This window comes from Stegostoma tigrinum, chromosome 14 (genome assembly GCF_030684315.1).
Source record: "Stegostoma tigrinum isolate sSteTig4 chromosome 14, sSteTig4.hap1, whole genome shotgun sequence".
Taxonomy (NCBI): Eukaryota; Metazoa; Chordata; class Chondrichthyes; order Orectolobiformes; family Stegostomatidae; genus Stegostoma; species Stegostoma tigrinum.
This window is the reverse complement of record NC_081367.1, coordinates 58,528,835-58,552,814: the sequence shown is the minus strand read 5'-3', so window position 1 is coordinate 58,552,814 and position 23,980 is coordinate 58,528,835. Positions and strand designations below refer to the sequence as shown.

At 42.4% G+C, this 23,980-nt stretch overlaps 1 protein-coding gene across 1 annotated transcript in view; it reads right to left on the bottom strand.

The window, feature by feature from the left end:
• Positions 1-9,519: 9,519 nt before the first annotated feature.
• Positions 9,520-23,980, bottom strand: part of LOC125457825 (nucleotidyltransferase MB21D2) — a 55,271-nt gene continuing 40,810 nt past the window's right edge. The window contains exon 2 of the mRNA XM_048542466.2: positions 9,520-14,150. Within this exon, the coding sequence (XP_048398423.1) occupies positions 12,880-14,150 (1,271 nt within the window). The 3' untranslated portion in view covers positions 9,520-12,879. The remainder of the gene's footprint in view (positions 14,151-23,980) is intronic.

Genomic DNA, 23,980 nt, shown 5'->3' with positions numbered 1-23,980 from the left:
TGCACTCAAATTAGTTGCCTTGATTCCTAAGTTACAACAACAGCTATGTTTGAGGCTGTAATGCACTTTGGCAGAACTTGAAGTCATAAAAAATTATATGTTTCTTTTGAAAAATGATATTTTTTCAAGTCATGCAACTCATACCCCAACTCAGTGACAATTGATTAGCACCTTGAAGTTGGATTCTTTCAGAACCAGCACTCTATCCCTTTGAATAGAAATGGTTAAGAGCAGATTAAATACATTCTTTATTCTTTCATGACCTCAACCAAAGTGACCTGCCTGGATCATTTCAGACAATACATAAGGGTCAAGCACATTGCACTGGTTCCAGGCTAAATCAGGGACGGTAGATTTTCTTCTTGTAAGAGCATGAAAGTACTAGATGTATTTTTAAAATAAATATGACAATCAACAGCAGTTTCATGCTAACCATTAGGCCACATTCTAATTTCAGATGGAAATACCACCACCAGACACCATGGGATTTGAACCTGTGCTGCCAGAGCTTGGGCCTATGCATTACCAGAAACATTATACCATCACTACACCATTCCCCGCACCCCGACCCCCCATTGAAACCCTTCATCAAAGGTTCCATACTAGGAGTGTTTTAGACAGAAATGACAAGGGATGAAACCGTGCACACTAGCAAGAGGGTCAGTAACCAGAGGGCACCGATTGAAAATCCAATCGTCTGCTGGCACCAACAAATGTGCACAGTCATTACAATTTATTTCCATGTATTAAGCAGATTTTTAAAAGTGGAATTCCCTGTTAAATTGAACTCCATTTTTCTTACATGATATATTTTCACAGGTATTCGTTCATTTTGAGGGGCTTGTTTTTGCTATTTCTCAATCTTTGTTGAATCTTTAGTTGAGAGATATATCAGAGCCAGTACTCATTCTCCTGGATATCAGTGAGAGTAATTTTCATAATTATTGACAGAAGAACCAGAGAGGAGATGAGGAGAAATTCAGTTTGGCTGGTCTGAAATCTGCTGCTTAGAAGGGCGGTAGATGCAGTTTCACTTGGGAAGGAGTTTCAGGATTTTGACCCATCTTCATAGTCACTTTCAAAACAGAATTACATAGGTATTTCAAAAAGAAAATACTTGACAAGAATATGGAGAGACATGTGAGCTAGGATCAGGTGATATTTCCGAAATAGCAGGAAGTCCACGCCACATCTTATGGTCTTTCATTTGATGGTATGTGGATTTGGAGAATATGGTGATCTTTTAGGCACAATACATTCCTGTCACAAAAGCATCATTTGAAATGATGCCTTCATCACGACTTGGAAACATATCACCATTCCTTCACTGTTTCTGGGTCACAAATCCTGGAACTCGCTCCAATACAGTGCACGGGCTGCAAGGGTTCAAGAAGGCAACTCAGCATGAATTTGTTCAGGACAATTAGGGATGGGAAAAAAATATGATGCCTACATCCCATGGACAAGCATATTTTTATTAAAATGCAGAGATTAGGCCAGAGGAAGGATTGACCCAACCAAGTATCTTATATATTATAGTAATATTTATATAAATGATAAACCCTAAGAGCAAAGGTCAAACTCCAAGTTCAAAAGATCAGAAAGGCAGGAATTCAGTTTAGAAGATAGTGGGAAGGTAACGATAAAACTTTTTAATTACAAACCTTGCCAGTCATAGTAGGAGGAGAACCTGAGGGAAAGGAGTTGTTCCACAGCTTTACAATGCTGGGAAACAGTCAGACAGTGTGTTTGGACTCAATTTTGAACAGAACAAAGATGTGCAAGAAGATGTACCTGGGCTGTTGGGATCACAAGGGAAGAAGCTTACTGAAGTAATGACCAGATTAGAGGAATTAGGAGATCTGAAAGAGAAACTAAAAGGTGGTGAGGGAGGCAAGTGAGAATACATTTGATGGAGAGATTAGGTTGGCCTGGCTCCAGAGAAAGAAAGAGTGTGAAGGTAAGTATTAGTGATTATTGGTAACAGAGACAGAAGCAGCCCCTCTTGCTGGCGTGATACTGGAAAAGCAGACACTTCTATCTTTAAACAAGGTGAACGGCTGTATTTAAAATAAATTACAAGGGGAAAGAACCATAGAAAATTTTCCAGATCTCCCAATTCCTCCAAGTGAGAGAAGAGTGTGCAAATTAGAAGTACAAGAAGTGAAAATAAGCAAATTTAACAAAGTTGGCACTGTGAAAACGGGCAAACTGTTTCCAGCAGTGGAAGGTTTGAGAACCACAGGCCACCAATGCTGACATGAAGAAAATAGTTTCCCACAGCAAGTGACAACATTTGGCACGTGCTGCCAGAGCCTATGTTAGAGGCAAGTGCAATCAAAGTGAAGATAACAAAGTGTGGGGCTAAATGAACACAGCAGGCCAAGCAGCATCTTAGGAGCACAAAAGCTGACATTTTGGTCCTAGACCCTTCATCAGAGAAGATGGTCACAGTTGGGGCCAAATTGGGAAGGCTTGAATATAGACTGTAATCCATTGGGGATGATCCGGTTTCGTAGGCAGGTGCTGAGGAAGGCGATGTGACTGTGGTACCTGGTTTGCTTTAGGACGTGGTCAAGCAGTTTCAAGGCCAAAAGAGATTACAAGAGAGTTGCAGTGGGGAGAGAGATTCCCTGAGGTTGGTCCAGAGGGAGGAGGGTAACTTCTTCAGGTTAGGCATCCCTGGAAGAGGCTTCGCAGTGAGGTTAAAATTGTATCGGAGATAATAGGGACTGCAGATGCTGGAGAATCCAAGATAACAAAGTGTGAAGCTGGATGAACACAGCAGGCCAAGCAGCACCTCAGGAGCACAAAAACTGACATTTCGGGCCTAGACCCTTCATCAGAGGGGTCCAGGTCACAATCAAAGTGATTCAATCAGAATCAAATGCTATCTGAACAGTAAAATATTTAGGGCTACTGGGTAGAGAAAGGAGAGGGCCGCTCGGTCAATTCTGCTTGCAGAAAGCCAGCAAAAACAATGGGGTGAATGGTCTCCTTATCTGCTGTAACTGTTCCGTGATTCTGTGCAGAACTTCAAGACATTCCAAAGTGTTTTGCAACTAACGATAAACATCTGAAATGTAACCACTATTGTAAAGTAGGAAAGGTGATAGCTAATTTAGGCACAGCAACATCCCGCAATGAGAAGTAAGATAACAATTGGATCAGCAGCGGTTGTGTTGTTGCCGCAGGCATCAAGAAAGTGGAATCAAACCAGCTTCACAATTAAAAACCAAAAGAACTGCGGATGCTGTAAATCAGGAACAAAAACAAAGTTTCTGGAAAAGCTCAGCAGGTCTGGCAGCATCTGTGAAGGAGAAAAACAGAGTTAACATTTTGGGTCCAGTGACCCTTCCTCAGAACTCAGTTTTCCAGCAACTTTGTTTTTGTTCCAGCTTCACAATTACTTCTATCCAAAAGGTTCTCTCATTCCAGTCTCTGATCTTTCTGGAAAATTCCCAAAAGCAACAATCCAGCAGCCTGGGCTGGACCGAACGGGACAAGCCTTATTGTCTTCTACATTATATAACAATTTGATACATTATCACTGCTGCATTGTAGGAAACAAACATCTATTTGCATCAGTGCATTAGAGAAAAACTCCTGGTCGTTTTAATCACAACAAGATTGCAGTTGCTCTTGATACTCACATTGCATTTGGGTAAGTCAAAAGATATTATTGTGAAATCTCATTGCACTCACCTTAGAACTGATAATGAACTGTATCCGGTGTGTGTGAGCTGGTTGGCTTTGCAATGAATTTTCACCAGTTTTACATTCAGTTCTGGCATCCTGCCCAGGTTTACTTCGATGCTGATCACTTCCGCCCTCTTGGCAAAGATTGAAAATTTCAATCAAATGGGACAGGACTCTGCAATTGTCAAATTCTCCCTACTACCTTGTGCATAAAAGTGCAAGCAGACAGTGCTGAGGGAGTGCTGCACTGTTAACCCAAAACGATACTTATTCTTTTGGGCAGACGTAAATGATCCCATTACACTATTCAAAAGGAACTGGGGCGATCTACCTAGTTTCTTGGTCAATGTTTTATTCCTCACCACTAAAACAGATGGCCTATTCAATATTTCATTGTTGAATGTGGAATCTTATTGTGAGCAAATTGACTGCAAATGAACAACACTGCAGAAATGTTCTAATTTTTTTGATGGCATCCTGAGAACATGAAAGGTAGTAAAGAAACGTATGTTCTTCCCCCCCTGTTAGATCCGATTTGTTATCAGGCTCCAGTTAATCCAAAATATTGGGACTGGAAATAATCTCATCCCACACATTTTCAAGCAAAGCATCACATGATGGTGAACAGAAGGGGGATCCTTGATAATGTCCCTCCAAACTCTCAACCTAGCCCCCTGCTCAGAGGTACTGAGGCCAAATTATAAAATCTGACAGCCCAGAAACACACCATTTGGCCCATCTTCTATATGTAATTCCTTTTGAAAGCCCTGTCCCAATTAACTGCATTCTCTCTCTCTGGTTACTTGGTCCTGAAACTCTCAGATGGGCAAACTCAGAGAAACAAGGGATGATGACAGAGGCAATCTTAGATCAGCAACTCATTGCTGTTTTAACTAACCTGTGCCACTGAGGGAGGCTGGTCATGGTTTAACATCACAGGACAATGTTAATCTTGGTTTCTGCTATTAAATTGCCAACATGCAAACTGTCCCTTTTCCAATGCAGAAAATGACGTAAATAACAGAAAATATTTTAATTATTGGGTCACTTTAAAATCTCATGTAGAAATTCCAGCTGGAAATATTGAAAAATCTAATAAGTAGAAAATACAGTACAATCTTGCTTCTCTCTGCTTTCTGCAGCCTTTCCAGATGTTCTTGATACCAAATGATTGCCACTCAGAATTGCAGGAGTGTCTCCCGCTCTATTCCATCCTTTCAGGACTAGCTGGAGGCTGGAGAAAAGGAACAAGCATTCACCAAGGAGGTAGGATATGTGACCAGAGCGCGTGTGTTTGTGTGGGGTGTGCGTGTGTGAGGTGTGTATGGAGTGTATGCTGGGGTGAATCCAATTGCATGGAAAATTATGGAAGTCAAAGAGTCAAAGTCAAAACATCCAAGGATATACATCTTATTGAAAAGGACAGGCAGGTGGCAGAAGGGATAGCATCGCCTTGTTGGTAAGAAATGATGTAGAATCAGAAAGCATAGAATCTGTGTGGGTAGAGTTGATGAACCACAAAAAGATAAAAGACCCTGATAAGAGTTATTTGCTGGCCTCCTAGCAGTAGTCAGGTTATGAGCAGCAAATAAATGAGGAGATTTTTTTAAAAAGGCATATAAGAATAGCACTATTATAATAATCACTGGGGACTTCAATATGCAGGTGGACTGGGGAAATCAGTTTGGTGGCAGATCTCAAGAAAAGGAATTTATGGAATGTCAGGTTTTTTTGGAGCAGCTTGTGGTAGAGGGAACAGGTAGTTCTGGATTTGCAGATATGTAGTGAGATAGACAGGATTAGGGAGCTTAAGGTGAAGGAACCCCTAGCAATCCGTGACAAAAAGTTTGATAGAGTTCACCCTGCATTTTGACAGGAAAAAGCTGTGATTAAATGTAACACTACTGAGTAAGGGTGAAGACAAAGACATGAGGGAGGAGCTGGCCAGAGATGATTGGAAGTGAGCCAAGCAACAATGGCAGGAGTTTCGGCGGGTATTTTGGGAAGCGCAGCAGAAATTTATCCCAAGGTAGAAGAAACATATTAAAAGGGAGGATGATGCAACTATGACTGACAAGGGAAATCAGGAATAGCATCAAAGCAAAGAGAAAGGTCACAATGTGGTGAAGATTAGTAGGAAATCAAAGGATTGGAGATCCTTTAAAAACTAGCAGAGGATACCCCAACAGCGATGAGGGCTGAAAAGATTAAATATGAGAGAAAGCTAGCTAGTACTATAAAAAAAGATTGCAAGCGTTTTTCTGGATATCTATATGGTAAGAGTAGCATTGGACTGCTGGAAAACAAGGCTGGAAAAGTAGAAATGAGAAACAAAGAAACAGCAAAGAAACTAAGAAACAAATACTTTGTGTCGGTTTTCACAGTTAAGACACCAGTAGTGTAGCAGAACTACAAGAGAGTCAGGAAGCAGAGGTGAGTGTAGTAACTATCAATAAGGAGAAGATGCTGGGGAAACTGTAAGGTGTGAAGGTGGATAAATCACCTGAACCAAATGGAATACACAAAGTCTGAAGGAGACAGCTGAGGAGATTGTGAAAGCATTGGTGGCAATTTTTCAGGAATCACTGGAGTCAGGAACAATCCCAGTGGACTGGAAAGTATAAAATATAACACCCCTGTTTAAACACAGGAGGCAGAAGACAGGAAATTATAGGCTGGTTGGCCTGACTACAGCCATTAGTAACATTTTAGAGTCCATTATGAAAGATGAGTTTACAAACTGTTTGGAAGCGCATGGCAAAATAGGGCTAAGTCAGCACAGTTTCATGTAGGAAAGGTCATGCCTGACGAGTCTGTTAGAATTTTTTGAGTCAGTAACAAGCTGGTCAGACAAAAGGAGAGCCAGTGGATGTGATCTATTTGGTTATCTAGAAGACCTTTAACAAGGTATCACACAGGAGACCGCTAAACATAACAACGCCTGGCATTAGGGACAAGGTATTAACTTGTTTACAGGATTTACGACTGGCAGAAAGCAGAGAATAGGGATAAAGGGATTCTTTTCAGGATGGTAGCCAATGACTGTGGAGTTCTGCAAGTGTCCATGTTGGACCAAAACTATACATTAATGATCCGTATGAAGGAACTGAGGGCATTGCTGGTAAGCTTGCAAATGATACAAAGATAGCCGGAGACTCAAGTAGTTTTGAGGATGCAGGATGTAAGCAGAAGAACGTGGACAGGGTAGAAGAGTGGTCAAAGTGGCACTTGGAATATCGAGTGGTAAAATGTGAGGTTATGCACTTTGGTCGTAAGACTAGAGGCACAGACTATTTTCCAAATGGGGAAAGGCTTTGGAAATCTGAAGTACAAAGAGACTTGGGAGTCTCAGTTCAGAATTCTCTTAAGGTTAATGTGCAGGCTCAGTTGACAAGGTTAGAAACGCAAATGCAATGTTAGCATTCATTCAACAGTGTTAGAACACAAGAGCAGAGAAGTACTGCTAAAGATGCCAAAGGCTCTGGTCAGACTGCATTTGGAATACTGAGAGCAGTTTTGGGCCCCATATGTAAGGAAAGATATGCTTGTGATGGAGGGGATCTAAAGGAGATCCAGGGATGAAGGAGATAATGGGAACTGCAGATGCTGGAGAATCCGAGATAACAAAGTGTGGAGCTGGATGAACACAGCAGGCCAAGCAGCATCTTAGGAACACAAAAGCTGACATTTCGGGCCTAGACCACCCTTTTCTGATGAAGGGTCTAGGCCCAAAATGTCAGCTTTTGTGCTGCTAAGATGCTGCTTGGCCTGTTGTGTTCATCCAGTTCCACACTTTGTTATCCAGGGATGAAGGGCTTGCCACTCAAAGAAGAGTGCAGGACAGCATGATAGGAGCAGCACCAGGTACATCTGAAGATGAGGTGTCAACCTGGTGAAACCACCAAACAGGACGGCTTGCACACCAAACAGCAAAAGCAGCAAGTGATAGACAGAGGTAAGCGATCCTACAACCAACAGATCAGATCTAAGCTCTGCAGTCCTGCCACATCCAGTTGTGAATGATGGTGGACAACTAAACAACTCACTGGAAGAGGAGGCTCCACAAGTATCCCCATCCTCAATGATGGATGAGCCCAGGGCATCAGTGCAAAGGATAAGGCTGAAGCACGCACAGCAAACCTCAGCCAGAACTACCAAGTGGATAATCTATCTCGGCCTCCTCCAGTGGTCCCCAGCATTACAGATACCAGTCTACAGCCAATTCACTCTATTTGATACCAAGAAACGGTTGGAGGCACTGAATACTGCAAAGGCTACCGGTCCTAACAACATTCCATCAATAGTACTGAAGACTTGTGCTCCAGAACTTGCTGCACCCCTAGCCAAGCTGTTCCAGTACAGTTACAACACTGGTATCTACCAGACACTCTGGAAAATTGCCCAAAAATGCCCTATACACAAAAAGCAGGACAAATCCAACCCGGCCAATTACCGCCCTATCAGTCTACTCTCGATCATCAGTAAAGTGATAGAAGGTGACATAATATTGCTATCAAGTGGCACGTGCTCAGTAAAGACCAGCTGGGGTTTCATTTGGGCTCCTGACCTCATTACAGTTTTGGTTCAAACATGGACAAACAAGCTTAATTACAGAGGTGTGGAGAGAGTGACAGTCTTTGATATCAAGGCTGCACTTGACCAAGCCTGGTATCAAGGACCCCTGGCAAAACTGGAATCAATGGGTATCAGGGGGCATACTCTCCGGTGGCTGGAGTCATACCAAACGCATAGGAAGATGGTCATGGTCGTTGAAGGTCAATTATTTCAGCTCCAGAACATCGAGAATTCCTCAGGATAGTGTCCTGAGCCCAAGCATCTTCATCAATGACCTTCCCTCCATCATAAGGTCAGAAGTGGGGAAGTTTGCCGATGATTGCACAATGTTTAGCACCATTCGTGACTCCTCAGATACTGAAGCATTCGGTGTTCAAATGCAACAAGATCTGGACAATATCCAGGTTTGGGCTGACAAGTGGCAAGTGACATTCGTGCCACACAAATGCCAGACTTTGATCATTAACAATAAGAGACAATCTCACCACCACCCCTTGACATTCAGTTGTGTTACCATCACTAAATCACCCACAATCAATATCCTGGGGGTTATCATTGACCAGAGACTCAACTGGATTCACCACCTAAACAGTGTCTACAAGAGCAGGCCAGAAGCTAGGAATACTGCTGAATAACCTAATTTTGCTCCTCTGTCTTGTGGTCTTATGATTGGGATCAGATTTATTCGATTCATAGCATTTAACCAGTCAAACTCCAGTCTGAGGGGCTAATGGGGCAGGGAAATCCTGGAGCTCACTTCTATACAGACACACAGACAATAAATATGCTGTACACTATATATATTGGTATACTTGATGCATAGTATTCACATATTTTACACGTTATAAATTTACATACGTACACATACATCACACACATGTCTATAAGATGGGAACATCACCCAGGTGACAGATGCAAGTTATGAAAAGGTTATAAAAGAGAATATAGATAGTTTAAGTGAATGGCCGAGAAAGGACCACAATACTGGAAACAAGCCATCACCATTAAATAACACAAGACCAAGACAAAGAAAGGACGAGCCCTACAGGAGAAACTAGCCAAACATATCCACAATAACATAGCCAAAGCACGCTCTTGGATAAGAGATAGTAAAGAACTACCAATGCTGGAGTCAGAGACAACACAGTGTGGAACTGGAGGAACACAGCAGGCCAGGCAGCATCAGAGGAGCAGGAAAGTTGACGTTTCGGGTCGAGACCCATCTTCAGGAAAACGGTCCCGACCCAAAAAGTCAACTTTCCTGCTCCTTTGATGCTTGGCTGACCTGCTGTGTTCTTCTAGGCTCTTGGATAAGAAACCCTTCCAACTGGCCACTCACAGGTCCATACACTCACACAAAAAAGGACACCAATTTGACTGGGACAACGTAACGATCCTAGGACAAGCCAACCAAAGACACACACAGGATTTCCTAGAGGCCTCGTACTCAACCTGAAACTCCATCAACAAGCAGAAGCAAAAATGAGGCCAACAACCACATCAGACTGGACCCACATAAATAATAAACAGGATAGACCGACAACGCTTCATCAGAGGTGTACTGATGATGTTGCCTAGCATGGTAATGAAACATCTGCAAATCAACCAACCAACCTAGTGAATAAATCAACAACCTCATGGAGAGGTATATTGAAGAAACTGCACCAAGTGAATGAGTGAGAACGAACTGTTCGGGACCTGGGTAATTTATCCCAGACTTCCCTCATCCTTCCACGGGATGTGGCATCACTAACAAGGATAGTGTTTTATTTTATTCATTCATGGGATGACGGCATTGCGGGCTATGTCAGCCATTCATTGCCCATCCCTCAGTATCCAGAGGGCAGTTAAGAGTCATCCACGTTGCCGTGGGTCTGGATTCACATGTAGGTTCCAAAGCAAATAAGAATAGCAGTCTGCTTCCCTGAAAAACATTAGCGAACAAGATGGGTTTTTCCAACAATTGGCAATGGATTCATGGTCATCACCAGACTTTTTTTTATTGAATTCAAATTTGACCATTGGCCATAACAGAATTTGAACCATCTATTGACCATCTCTAATTCCCCTTGAAAGCAGTGGCTCTCTAGGCCATTTCAGAGGATGTTATGTGCTACTCCGTACTGAGTTCTATGGACCAGTGGCTTGGAGCGATGCAATCCTGGATTACTGAAAGAGCCAAATATCTAAGAACATAAACAAGTGGACAATTAAGGTCTTAAAATAAAAAATGAACTTGAGGAGGAGTACTCCATGATCAAGTGAGTGGTAAAATCAATAATACACATTTACCTAGAGAGAACCTTCTTCCTGATAATGGAGGATCCCCCATCTCCCTTCCTTAGTTTTATATGAAGGAGGAAGGAGTTGCCTGGCTAACTCACTGCTCAGTATCTTTCTAACCACATCTCTTCCTGTTGAGTGGAGCAGGATTATTGCACAAGATCATTGCTACCCTCCCACCCACAATGCTATTTTACAAGAAGAATTACTTCAGCCCTTTTGGCTATTTGCTGCCCAGCGGTAATAGAGATGGAGAGAGAACATCGTAGAGCAACAGGAATTCTCTGTCTACAAATGTGGCTCTATTTCAGAAGCCAACATCTGCAGAAGGAAAGTGGACTGGAGCACATTGAGGAGAATCATCAGTTTGAACAAAGGCAAAGATCAGAAGAGATAGTAAGAATTGCCGATGCTAGAGTCAGAGATAACCAAGTGTGAAGCTGAAGGAACAGAGAAGGCCAGGCAGCATCGGAGGAGCAGGAAAGCTGATGTTTCGGGTCGGGACTTCTTCCTGCTCCTCTGGTGCTGCCTGATCTGCCGTGTTCCTCCAACTCCACACTGTGCAATCAAAGATCAAGGAGACTGTCACACAGTTCTATCTCTGATAAGGAATGGCTACAGACATTTGTCATCAGCTTATGCAAAGATTTACATCAATGGAATGGGACTATTTCTAAAAACATATACACACATTCATTCCATGTTTATAGTAAGAGAGCAGGAGAAGCATGAGAGGTCCCTGGAAGCTCCTTATTTGGTAGATGATATTAAGACATTATATAATACTTCAGAATTACCAAGGCAAGGTGGTACAGCTTGAAAATAAAAACTCAGTTCCCTCGAATCGGGAAGGATTCATGGTCTATAAAGAATGAAGACGGGGAAATAATTCCGTTAAAAGAAGGGAAGGAACTGAGAGCAAGAAGGTGTTGGCCAGGAAGTAATCACGGTTACTGTGTAATTCAATTGCTGCAGATTAAGACATAAATATTTCCTGGGTACAATTTAACAACTTGGTAACAGCACCTCATTTCTCTTAATAGGCTCAGGATACAGCTGGATTTTGACAAGAATCTTGTAGAGACTCTCTGGGTCTACCCACAGCAAGAAGGCTCAACAGTGACAAATGTATCACAGATTGCTGTGTGTCAAAGTAGCAGGATAGGGAAAATACTTCACAAGCTGCAACATGGCACTGTTCAGGCAGAGGTTTCTACAGAGAAATAGAGTTTACAAGAACCTTAAGTTCCTTTCCTCCCCCATCTATTTTACACTAAACCCCTCACCTTTGAAATTCACAGATTCTTCTCTGCAAGACACCTCCTAAACAACAATTTTATCAATGTAGGCTATTTAACATTGGCTGCCATCACAATCCAGTTTCCATCCAACTGCTGTATATGTACATATACATTCCAGCAGACATGAAGATGAAGGAAATTGATCAGAAACCGCATGTTATTTGAATTCTCTTCCCACTCCCATCCTCCTATTGATACTCAGCCATTCCAGCCTCACTGAGTTCACCCAGTCATTTCACATAGAGCTTTCAGAGCCCCTGCTTGCCCAGGTGACCAGACAATTCAGCGTGGAGACCTGGGCACCACAGGACCAATTCCCATCCCAACCATCCAGTTGGCTTCACGGAAAGTCATTATCGAGCTTAGTTAGTGTGAAGGAGTTCACGAACCAAGAGGCCATGAAGGAAGTAACGTACTATCGTAATTCAGTCTTTGCAAACATTGTTTTTGCAGTCCAGCCGCCATCATGGAAAACACATGGAATCTCAACAATAAACGAGAGCCCCTAAAGCACTCTGTCCGTGGCATTCCGACTGAAAGTAGCAGACCGGTTCTTCTAAGCCTTGCCCCATTCCTGGTGTCCTCGGCATGCCAAGACATTCCCTGGACTTTAAACTACAACAGGCCTTGATCTCTGCCAAACGACAGGAGCCATCCTCATTGACCTACTGCAGGGTTTCTACCGCTGGCTTTGGAATGATCGCTCGGCAGAGAGGGATGCTGGGAAGACAATTTCCACTTTTTTTAAACGAAACAATTTTAGACTGAATTTTTGAAGATTCCTCTTCACCCTTAAGGAAAATCAGTCTGAGGAAACTGAAAACCGTTGTTTGAATGTTAGGTTTGAAACTTGCCTAAATCTTCACGGACCTGGTCTTCACCGTGCTGGCAGTACTCGATTCAATTTGTAGCTTATCAGACTCGCATTCTGCTCTCAAAAGCGCTATTTAAGGGTATCGGTCCTTTCGGAGGGTCTGAAGCAGCTTCAGGACGGCTGTCCCATTCTCACCTGGCTTTTGCCTCAGAAGAACTTGTCATCTATTCTGAAGTGGGGCCTGGTGACATCGTCCGGGTTGATGAAGACCGAGATGGACTTGCCCGGATTCTCCGTCACCAGCTGCTGCAGCTTCTTGGCCAGTCGGTCATCTGGCTGCCGGTTATCCCCGGACCCAGCGTCCGAGGACGGTGATGGCGTGCCGGAGCCGCTTCCCCTCCGGTGGATGTCCTGGGTCAGCCGGTTGGCGGCCTTGGCGTGCTCAATGGCGGTGCGCAGGTGCTCGGCGGGATCGGAGCGCACCGAGGACAGCTTGCGGGCGTGAAGCACAGCAGCCTCGTCCGAGAGGTGCTCAAACATGTTACACTGTGGGATGAAGTAGTTGGGGCACGACCTGTTGACCAGGCAGTGTTGAAGGTCATCAATCAGGCCGAGAAGAAAGTCCGCCGCGTACTCCTCCTGGGCCAAAAAGGTGGCGGGCAGTCGATCGCAAGCCCAGAGCATCATACTCCGCAAGTGGTATGGGCTGATGGCTTTGGGCCTGGACAAGAGCTTCATGATGATGGCCTTGCAGGCTTGGTAGGCCTGCATGAGGCTGCTGGAGATGCACTTCTTCAGTTGCACCTCACTTCTTGCAAAGGACAAGCGCCACTCGTTTTCCCTTTTCCCATTGAGAGAGGAGGCTGGCACCAGGTAGAAACCGCTGATCACCTCCTCCTCGGTAATCTTGCCATCCCAGAAGTGGTTCTCCATCAACCAGCTCTGTGCCACCGCGGGCCAGCCCTTGAACGAGACCACGGGGATAATGTCGTACAGCATGCGGCTCGAGCCCACGGCCAGGATGATGGAGATCACCGTGCCGTTCCTCTCCACTTTCTCGACCTTCGGCATCCCGCGTTGAGGCTTCTTCTGGATCTCGGCGAGCACCACGGCGATGGCATCGTGAAACCAGTCGGCCACGCGGGTGGGGGAGAAGAAGTAGTTGGCACCCCCATTAATGTGGTCCACAATGGTGCAGCAGTCTTTCCACTTGTTGATGGTCCCATCGTCGAAGAGCCTGAGGCTCAGCCAAGAGTGGCAGAGTGCGGAATGGCGCATGTCCAGGGTGACCGGCTGGTTACGGTCGTGCAGTTTGAGGGCAGGGACCAGAAGGGTGAAGTCCATGTCGTAATCTGTCCCGCGGACGTAGACGCTGAGCTCCTCAAGGTCCATGTCCACCACACCCTCACGGACTCCTCCAGAGAGCAGTAGGTACTCATTGGCAACTGGAAGCTTCTGGTCCAACTTCTGCACCATGCCTAGGGCAAAAGAAAACAGAGGAATTAAAAAGATGCACAAAGTGATGACACAAACTGAGACAAGCAAACCAAATGAATTATTTCTTCTGAAACAGAGTCTTCTTCATATCTTTCCAGGCTGACAGTAATTAAGCAAAGATGAAAGACAAGGTGATGTTGGAAAGGAACAATGTTTAGGGTTACAGGAGGAAGGCAGGACAATGGCACAAGGAGAGGTGCTCATTCAGACTCAATGGGCCTTTTGGCCTCCTTCTGTGCCCTAACAATATGAAATCAGGGATGTTGAGCTCGCAGTTTCTCGTCATTCTTTGGTGTTATCCTTTGACCCAACAGGTCTCCAGGATCTCGGTCCTCCTCCAACAGCAGAATCTTGAGTATATCTGATTTTGATTTTCTCACCATTATTGACAATTTGGCTTCTTTGGCCCAGGATTGGAATTCAGTTCTCGGACCCCCTCCCTTGTGAGGTTTAATACTTCAAGATGCTTCTTAAAACTGTCCTGTGGCATCATGTGCCACAGTGTCCAATTTTAGTTTGCTCCCATGCCTGTCAAACACATTGAGACATTTCACTATATTAAAGGCAGCACATAAATGCAGTTCAGTATTGTTGGATTAATAATAGAGAAATAATCAGTGGCCTAGGTTGTTAAGCACAGGATTCATTCAGTCATGCGGAGAAACAGCTGAATTATCAGTAGAGGTAGTACTACAAGAACTCACTGTTATGAAATAAAAACTAAAGGAACTGTGGATGCTGGAAAAGCTCAGCAGGCCTGGCAGCATCTGCAGAGGAAAAGACACAGTTTACATTTCGGGTCCAGTGGCCCTTTCTTAGAACTGGGGAAGGGTCACCAGACCCGAACCATTAACTCTTTCTAACCTTCACAGACCTGCCAGACCTGCTGAGTTTTTCCAGCAACTTCTGTTTTTGTCCCTTTTATGAAACACCTTTAACTTATTTAAACATCTCAAAGTGCTGTCTCACAGGGATGCTTAAAAGTTAAATTTGATGTCAAGACACGTGAAGATATGTTAGCACAGATGACCAAAGGCTTTGTCAAAGAGAGAGGTGTCAAGGAGCAACTTAAACAAGGAAAGTGAGGTGGAGAGGTACGATACCAGAAATCTGAGAGCACAACTCAGCTGGGGTTGTTCAAGAGGCTAAAATTAGAGGAGTGCAGAACTGTTGGGCTGGAGGAGATTACAAAATGAGGGGCAAGGCCAGAGGAATTTAAAAACAAGGAGCAGCATTTTAAAGCCAAGGTCTTCCTTCATGGGAGCCACAGGACACCAGAAAGTAGAAGCAGAAGTTGACTATTCTGCCCATCAGGTCTGATCCGTCATTCAATGAGATCATGGCCGACCTGATGATATTCAACTCCATTCTCATGCCTTTTCCCCAGAAGTCCTCAATCCCCTTACTGGTTAAAAACATGGCCATTTCAGCCTTGAGTATACTCAACAATCCAGCCTCTATTGCTTGCTGTGGTAAAGAATTTCACAACTCACTATGATCTGAGAAGCGAGATCTTCTCATGTTTGTCCGAACTGGGTAGCTTCTTGATTTGAGATTACTTCTGTGTTTCATATTGTGAGAGTCTAGGACCAATTTCTTAGCACGTACCCTTTCAATTCTCCTCAGAATCTTGTACGCTTCAATAAGATCACCTCTCAGTCTCCTAAACTCCAATGAATATGGGCCTGACTTACTCAACCACCCTTCATAAAAATCTCTCTGTACCCGAGATCAGTCTCATGAACCTTCGCTGGGATGTCTCCAACACAGGTGTACCTTTCCTTAGACAAGGAGACTAAAATCTTTCACACAATATTGACAATGGCATATTTACTTCTCTCATCCAATTCATTAACATATAATGTAAATAACAGTGACCAAACACTGATCCTTGTGACACTCCACTAGTTAGTTGCTATTCTGAAAATAACCCCCTTATCCCAAATCTGTCATCCGTCTGTAGCTAAACCTTTATACCAGTATACTACCCCCAACACCATTACCACTTCCCGTAGTAGCAAATTTGAGTTTAACTGTTCTTTATTTACAGATTTATCCTTAAGATAGCACTTTTGACATTAATGTATATTCCAAGACACTTTGCAGGTGCAGAACTAGCCTAGACGGTCACTGAGTGTAAGGGGCTCAGAAAATACCTGTGTTGAGCCATTGTCATACAACATGAAAACAGATCCTTCAGTCCACCAATGCTAACCATGTTTCCCATACTAAACTAGTCCCCACCTGCCTGTGCTTGGCCCATATCCCTCCAAACCTATTCACAAACTTAGCCAAATGCCTTTTTAAACATTCTAACTACACACATATCCATCAGTCTCCCTGGCAGTTCATTCCACAGATGAACAAAGCTTGACTGAAAAAAAGGTTTTCCCCCATGTCCTTTTTAAATCTTTCTCCTCTCTCTTTAACAATACGCCTCCTTGTTTTGAACTCCCACACCCGAGGGAAAAGACTTTAACTATTCATCTTATCTATGTCCCACATGATTTTATAAAACTCAGTAAGTTACCCCTCAACCTCTAATGCTCCAGGGGAAAAAGTCCCAGTCTATTTTTATATCTCAAACCCTCCAGTCCCGGCTTGTGATTATTTTGTTCAATGGTTAAAGTGATATCTTTCCTCATTCCCTACACACATAGATGGTTCGAAACAAGAACTTGAATCTACCATGACTTGGGTATAACAGGACCCATACGTACAGATGTGAAGATAGAAAGCTTCTTGGTATATCCTCCACAGACAGAAAGAGAAACACAGTAGTGTAAAAAGTGTCTAAAAAAAGAGAAGAAATTACTACGCAACGAAGTGACAAAGACTCAATACATCAGTAGCACCATTTGAGAAAAGAGTAAACAGAGGTAGTTATTGGAGAGAAAACTAGACAGAAAATGTAGGTGGGGAAAGTGAGGTGAAAATAGATGTTGAGTACAATGGACTTGATATCATTGCCCTGCGAGAAACGTTTAACAGCAGAACAGCAAAGACTGAGAGGGAAACTCACAGCAGTCAACCTTCAAAAAAGGTGATGAAACCAATGAAAGAGCATTTAAGAATGCTGCTGAAATGAAACTAGATACACAGTGTCATCGTGCTCTCATCTTAAAATGGATATAGACAGATGGCGTTTGATATGAGGAAGTGGGCGGATAGTCATTTTGGATCCAAGGAAGTAGATGAGAATTTTTTAAAAAATGACAAGCATTAACAGGATTGAGCAAAGTCCATGTGAGTTTATAAATGGCAAATCATGCTTAACAAATCTACTATAGAGATAACAAAGTGAGAGCTGGGTGAACACAGCAGGCCATGCAGCAGAGGAGCAGGAGGGTTGGCGTTTAAGGCCTAGACCCTTCTTCAGAACAACTTAACAAATCTACTGTTTTTTTTAAAAAGGATGTGGTGAGTAAAATGGATAAGAGAGAACCAGTGGATGTGACGTATTTGAATTTCAGGCTTTTGATAAAGGTCTTTCATTTGAGATTAGAGGGCAAAGTTAGAGTACAAGTGCATGGATTGCCATATATTGGCATGGAGCGAGAATTGATTGACAAACAGAAAACAGACAGTGGGAGTAAATGGGTCTTTATGAGTGGCAAGCAATGACTAGTTGGGTACCACAAGGATCACTGCTTAGGCCCCAACTATTCACAGGATTTTTATAAATGACCTGTATGACAGAACCAAATGCCACATTTCTCAGTTTGCTGATGACACAAAACAAGATGGGACCAAGAGCTGTGAGTAGGACACAAGGAGACTCTGAGGTGATTTTGAAAAGTTGACAGAGTGGGCAAACACATCACAGATGCATTGGTACATGGCTAAACATCAAATTATACACTTTGGTGTGAAAAACAAAAAGGAAGAGTATTATTTAAATATTGGGAAATGTGGACAAACAGCAGGTTTGTGTGTACTTGTAGAGGGTGTTCCATACAATGAAAGCAAATAGGCAGATGCTGCAAGCAATTAAGGTAAATGGTATATTGGCCTTCTTTGTAAGAGAATGTGAGTTCAGAACTAGGAATGTCTTCCTGCTGTAATACAGGGCCTTGTAAGACTGTACCTGGAATATTGAGTGAATGTTTGGTCTCTCAATGTAAAAAAGTATAAAAGTGCCATTGGAGGTTCACTGGGCTGATACCAGGGATGGCAGGACTATACTATCAGAAGAGATGATTTCTACTGGGCCTGAATTCACTTGCGTGTAGAAGGATGAGAGGGGACCTGATTGAAATGCATAAAATTCTAACACAACTGGATAGACCTAACACAGGAAGGATATTTTCCATAACTGGTGAATTGAGAACCGGGGGCACAACTTCAGGATATGGATAAACCATTTAGGACTGAGATTTAGAAGGATATCTTCACTCAGAGGGTGATGAACCTGTGGAATTGTCTGTCACAGAAGGCAGTGGAGGTCAAGTCCTAGAGTATATTCAAGAAAAAGATAGTAATTTTTTAGGTTTTAAATACATCAAGGATCAAGGTGAAAAAGCTGGGAAATGGCATTGAAATAGAAGACTGGCCATGATCATACTGAATGGCATAACAGTCTCAAAGGGCTGAATGGCCTATTCCTTTACCTAATTTCTATGAGAATTAGGAACTGTGAAGTTTATGTAGACATTTAGGAGTTTATGTACAGAAGATTTAATAAATTTTTTACTTTATTTTCTAAAAGGCTAATGCAAAGTTCCTTTCATTCTGAAAGGACCTGGAATGTAATGGATTGGAAGTAATGCTGCAATAGAAATCTTTGGTTAGACTTGATCAGGAATAGTTACATTTAACTCTGGACGCCATACCACAAGGAGGACGGATTTGCTTTGGAGGGGTTGAAACACAGACTCACCAAACTGATGCTGAGTTTAAAATATCTTAACAATGAGAACAGATTGCACAAACTGGACTTGTATTTCCCCAAGTGTAGACAATTGAAGGATAATCTAATTTAGACATTTAAGCTGATCAAAAGGAGTCAGTAAGGTAGCTAAAGAGAAACTATTGATATAGGTGGCAGAGAATGGGTATGGGCCCAACTATAAAATTAGATCTAGTATATCCAAGGGTAACATTAGCACAATCTCATTCATACAAGGGTTGAGAAGATCTGGAACATTCTTGATCCAAACAATCTGCAAAGACTGGGATCAATTGAAAATATAATCACTGATCGACAAATTTGTCTTTGGTAATAGTATTATCAAAGTGGATAAATGCAGCTAAGTTACAGGTTAATCACAACCAAATTGAATAAGCTTAAGGATTTGAAGGGTCTTCTCCCATTTTTAAATACAAATTTATTTTTAGAAAGTGACTAAGTTTACGTTAATAATTGGAATCAATTCATACAATATTAATAAACGCATATAGTCATTAACTTATTTAAATAAATGTAAATATTGATTCTAATTAAGTTATGAAATTCAAAATAGTTGAATGTAGTGAGTGATTTAATTAGATCAAAATACATTTCCTGCATTTGGAGTTGTACAATCCTTCTCTGACAGAAAATGGAAAATCGCTGACTTTAGATTCGCTGCATTGGAGCATTTTTCAGACACAGGGTTGACACATTAAAAAAGAAGCTGAGTTGACATTTGGAAATAAATGAGGGAGCAGGAGAACAAGCGTGTGAAAGGAAGTGAGAGACTGCACAATGAGAACAAGGGAGTTCTTTTACTTTCACAGGATGCACATTGTCAGTTGCAAGGCCAGCATTTACCATCCATTCCCAATTGCCCTTAAGATAGTGGTGAGCCACCTTTACAAATGAGATGAAGAACATGAGGGACTGAGGCAAGAGAGGCCTAGTGGTATTATCACTGGACTACCAATGCAGAGACCCAGACAGCGTTTGAAGACCTGGGTTTGATTCCTGCTGCAGCAGATGCTGGAATTTGAAATCAATAGAAGTCTGGAATCAAGAGTCTAATGATGACAATTGTGAGGAAAAACCCACCTAGTTTACTAATGTATTTTAGGGAAAGAAACTGCCATCCTTATCAGTTCTGGCCTACGTGTGACTCCACAGCAATGTGGTTGACTCTCAACTGTCCTCTAATGGACAATGAATGAAAATCTATCCAGTGATATCTTCACCCCAAAAATAAAACAGTGGTCAAACAACAGTGAGCACTGAGCACCCCATAATCTAGTATGATAATAAAATGTGCTACAGAGCATGTACGAGCAGGAGTACAAGAGCAAACAGAGCTTGTAGATGAGAGGGCATGACAAATAGATGTGAGAGAAGGTGCAAAACAGACAGATGAGTAGGGGAATGAGTGAGGGCGGATAAGACAAAATGTACAGATGAGAACGGAATATGCTTCACAAGGCAAGGATTTTCATTAAAACAATTACAGGTCTGAGGTAGTAAATAGAGATTTATGGGCAATGGCAGGTAGTCAGCCAGCAGTTGTATCACAAATCTGTCCCACAGCCTCAGCAGATGCACATTATTGCAGTGTGGGTTTCCTCCCCTCCAAGGCAGTGGGTCCCTTTCCTCTGGAGGTGCAGGTCACTCCGATTGGCAGTTCCAACAGTCCCAGCACACCAGAGCTTGGCTTTGGGCATTGCCAGGAGTTGAGGAGGGTCCCTCAAAGGTTACCAATATAACCCTGGATCCAGGTAAGCCAGGGGTCGGTGGTCTGAGGAAGTAGGGGGTGACAGGGACAGCAGAGTGGATTTTAAAGTATTTGCAGGTAGGAAGGAAAGTGGGTATCTTCTGATAGGGATGCCCCGGCTGGGCAAAAAGCATCCTACAAAGATGGCTCCCCTTCTTTCTCCACTACGCTCCCCATCATTTCAAAACCCTAAAAGTAAAACAGGCTGCCTTCTTCCTCCTGACTGTCCAAAGACCCATATCATGTTATGGGCAGGATAATATGGGTATCAATCAAGCTTGAATTAACTATTTGTATCTGTTTACTTATTTAACTATACCTATTTGTTTCAGGACCACCCACCCTGCATGCAATAAAGGTCAGCTCAGGGCTGGGTGGAATGGTAGTGGACGGATATTCCTTACTTTAAATGGTCCTCCCTCATTCTACATTCCTACATTCTGAAGGAGCATTTAACATCCAGTCCATTAACTTAGTTTCTCTAACATGGCCTGCAATTTTCTAGAATTGTCTGTTTTTAGCTTCAACTGGCCTTATTGCCTTTTTAAATATAATAGACTCGTATGCAAAATAAATTTGAAGCCTTCCCTCAGTTTTTTTTAATCTGAAGGAAGAGAATTGGGAAATCTTTGCCAAGTTGGTGGGTTCCATGGGACAGACACACATGATGGGATTGAATTCAAGGGGAGGCAAGAGTTGAGTTAGAAAAAAGATCAAATTATTGTTGTTTGTGGATGTTAGGAAGGGAATACATGAAGGAAATAGGGGTTCCACAATCTTAATCAAGTGTTCTGTAGAAATGTCAAACCAGACACAAAACATTAATTCTGTTCCTCTCTCCATTGACGCTGCCAGGTCTATTGAGTCTCTCCAGCATGCTCTGATTTTTATTTCCAGACCACCAGCATCCATCGTACTTTGTTTTTATTCCCAGGAGGACTTTAATTATTATTAATCAATAGATAATTCATGGGATTGATCATACCTAATTGCTCAGAATTCTATTCTATGATTCTAGGATAATAGGTTGACAACATCGTGGGCCAAAGGGCCTGTACTGTGCTGTACTGTTCTACAGTCTGCGTATGACAGTCGAGAGTCAACTGTATTGGTATGGGTCTGGAGTCACATCTAGGCCAGAACAGGTGAAGACAGCAGATTTCATTCCCTAAAAGATCATTAGTGAACCAGGAAGGTTTTTACAACAACTGACAGTGGCCAGCCTTAGTCTACCATTTTATTCCAGATTTATATTTGATTCAACTTTCACCATCTGCCGTGGTGGGACTTGAACCCATGCCTTTGGAACATGAGATGGGATTTCTGGATTATAACCCTGTGACATTGGCAGTACGTCTTTGCATCACTAAGCGGTCTTGAAATTCACATCTCCTAGTTAATTCATATTTATATGATAATTTCATGTATTGGGAGACGGAAGGCTCACCTGCCAGTTAGCCAGCTTGGAAAGACAATAGAGCCATACTTGGGAGTATATAACAAACCACATTTCAGTAGCAGTTTTAGCACAGCAGAACAGAGAGAAGGAAAATGGATGTGTAAGCGAGAAGTGGGTGACACACTCTCTTCCTCTCTGCTTGTTTCTCTCATAATCCCACAAGACAGCACCCAGTGAAAAAGTAAATCAAGAATAAACCATTCACCATGACTGCGATGATACTGATAAACTTCACCACTGCTAGGGTGATGGGTCAACAAGTAAATAACTATGATCTCAGGTTTAAAAATAATTTATCTTTTAATCTTCTTGGCTGTATTAATTACTCTCCATTTTAAAAAAACTTGTCTTTAATGTCATGTTTTTTCTGAGTTTATAGGTCATAAAATTTGTCATTCACTCAAGAAAACCTTCTAATTGTTTCATTCATCATGATCTAGGTTACAAATCTTTAATTGAAGACTAATAGCTGCACACTAAGTGGAAGCAAAATACTTGTTGCGTTTTCAGCGGGTTAAAAAGGGGTACAGTGGAATCTGTTAACAGGGCAGGAGAAGCTTCAGTTTAATACCTTATCTGAAGATGGGACCTCTGCCACTGCAGCATTTCCTCAATACTGCACTCAGAGCTTGGATTTTGTGCTCAAGTCTATCAACCTGGACTTGAATAGACAGTCTTTAAATTATACAACAGCAGGACTTAACAGTGTACAAACTACTGTCCTACTAGATAAGCTCAGTCCTTTGGCACTACAGTACACTGCACAGCAAAAATTTCACCTCCAGACTTGGTGCATAACTGCATTCCCGCCAACACAAGAAAGATTACATTAATGCTCTTTTGTCCTTCCACTGTTACAAGCAATTCCCTGAAGTCAGCATCTCTAACATTACCAGGAAATAAATTATCCAGTGGTCACCTAGGTGACTCTGTCCTACATAGCATGTCACTGTGACGTCAGTGCACACTTTCACCTCACTCGCTCCCCTCCCCACCCCCATCTGAGTTCATTCTTCAGAGACATATGGAACAGTGTTCCTGTAACTGCAGTCACAGCGTGTCCAGAACTGACACAGCAGGAAAGAAAAATCCTTGCACCAAGACGGTCTGAGATCTTGCTAGTCAATAATGCTAAACAAAAGATGCTATAGTCCCATGTACAGTTTCAGATGAGGGATGTCGCTTAATGATAAAGAGACTAGAGAAACCCAGATTGTTCCCCTTATAGCAGAGGTGACCAAGGAGAAATTGAATGGAGTTGTTCAGAAACAATAAATTGGCTTCCGTTTATTAAAAAAGGAGAAACTGTTTCCACTGGGTGGAGAGCTAGTAACCAGAGGGAGACTGATGAAAGAACTGTAATGGCCAACAAAATTTTCTTTTCTTAATATGAATTTCAATCATAATTGCACAATATCTAAGAGTAGAGGAAGCAGATTCAGCGGTAACTTTCAGAATGGAACATGTATAAGCACACAAGGAAGAAATTACTCTTACAGAAAACTGTGTTTTAACTGGCACCCTCAATTAACCAGCAAAAAATATACACTTCAAATACTGCAAAGTTTACTGTATTATTCTGTCAAATTATGATGTTTTAAATTTATTTATCTCAGCATAAATATACTTGTTCAATAAAATGGCCACACAAAAAATCAACAGTTGATTCAAGTTTGAGTCAATTTCTCCTTAAATA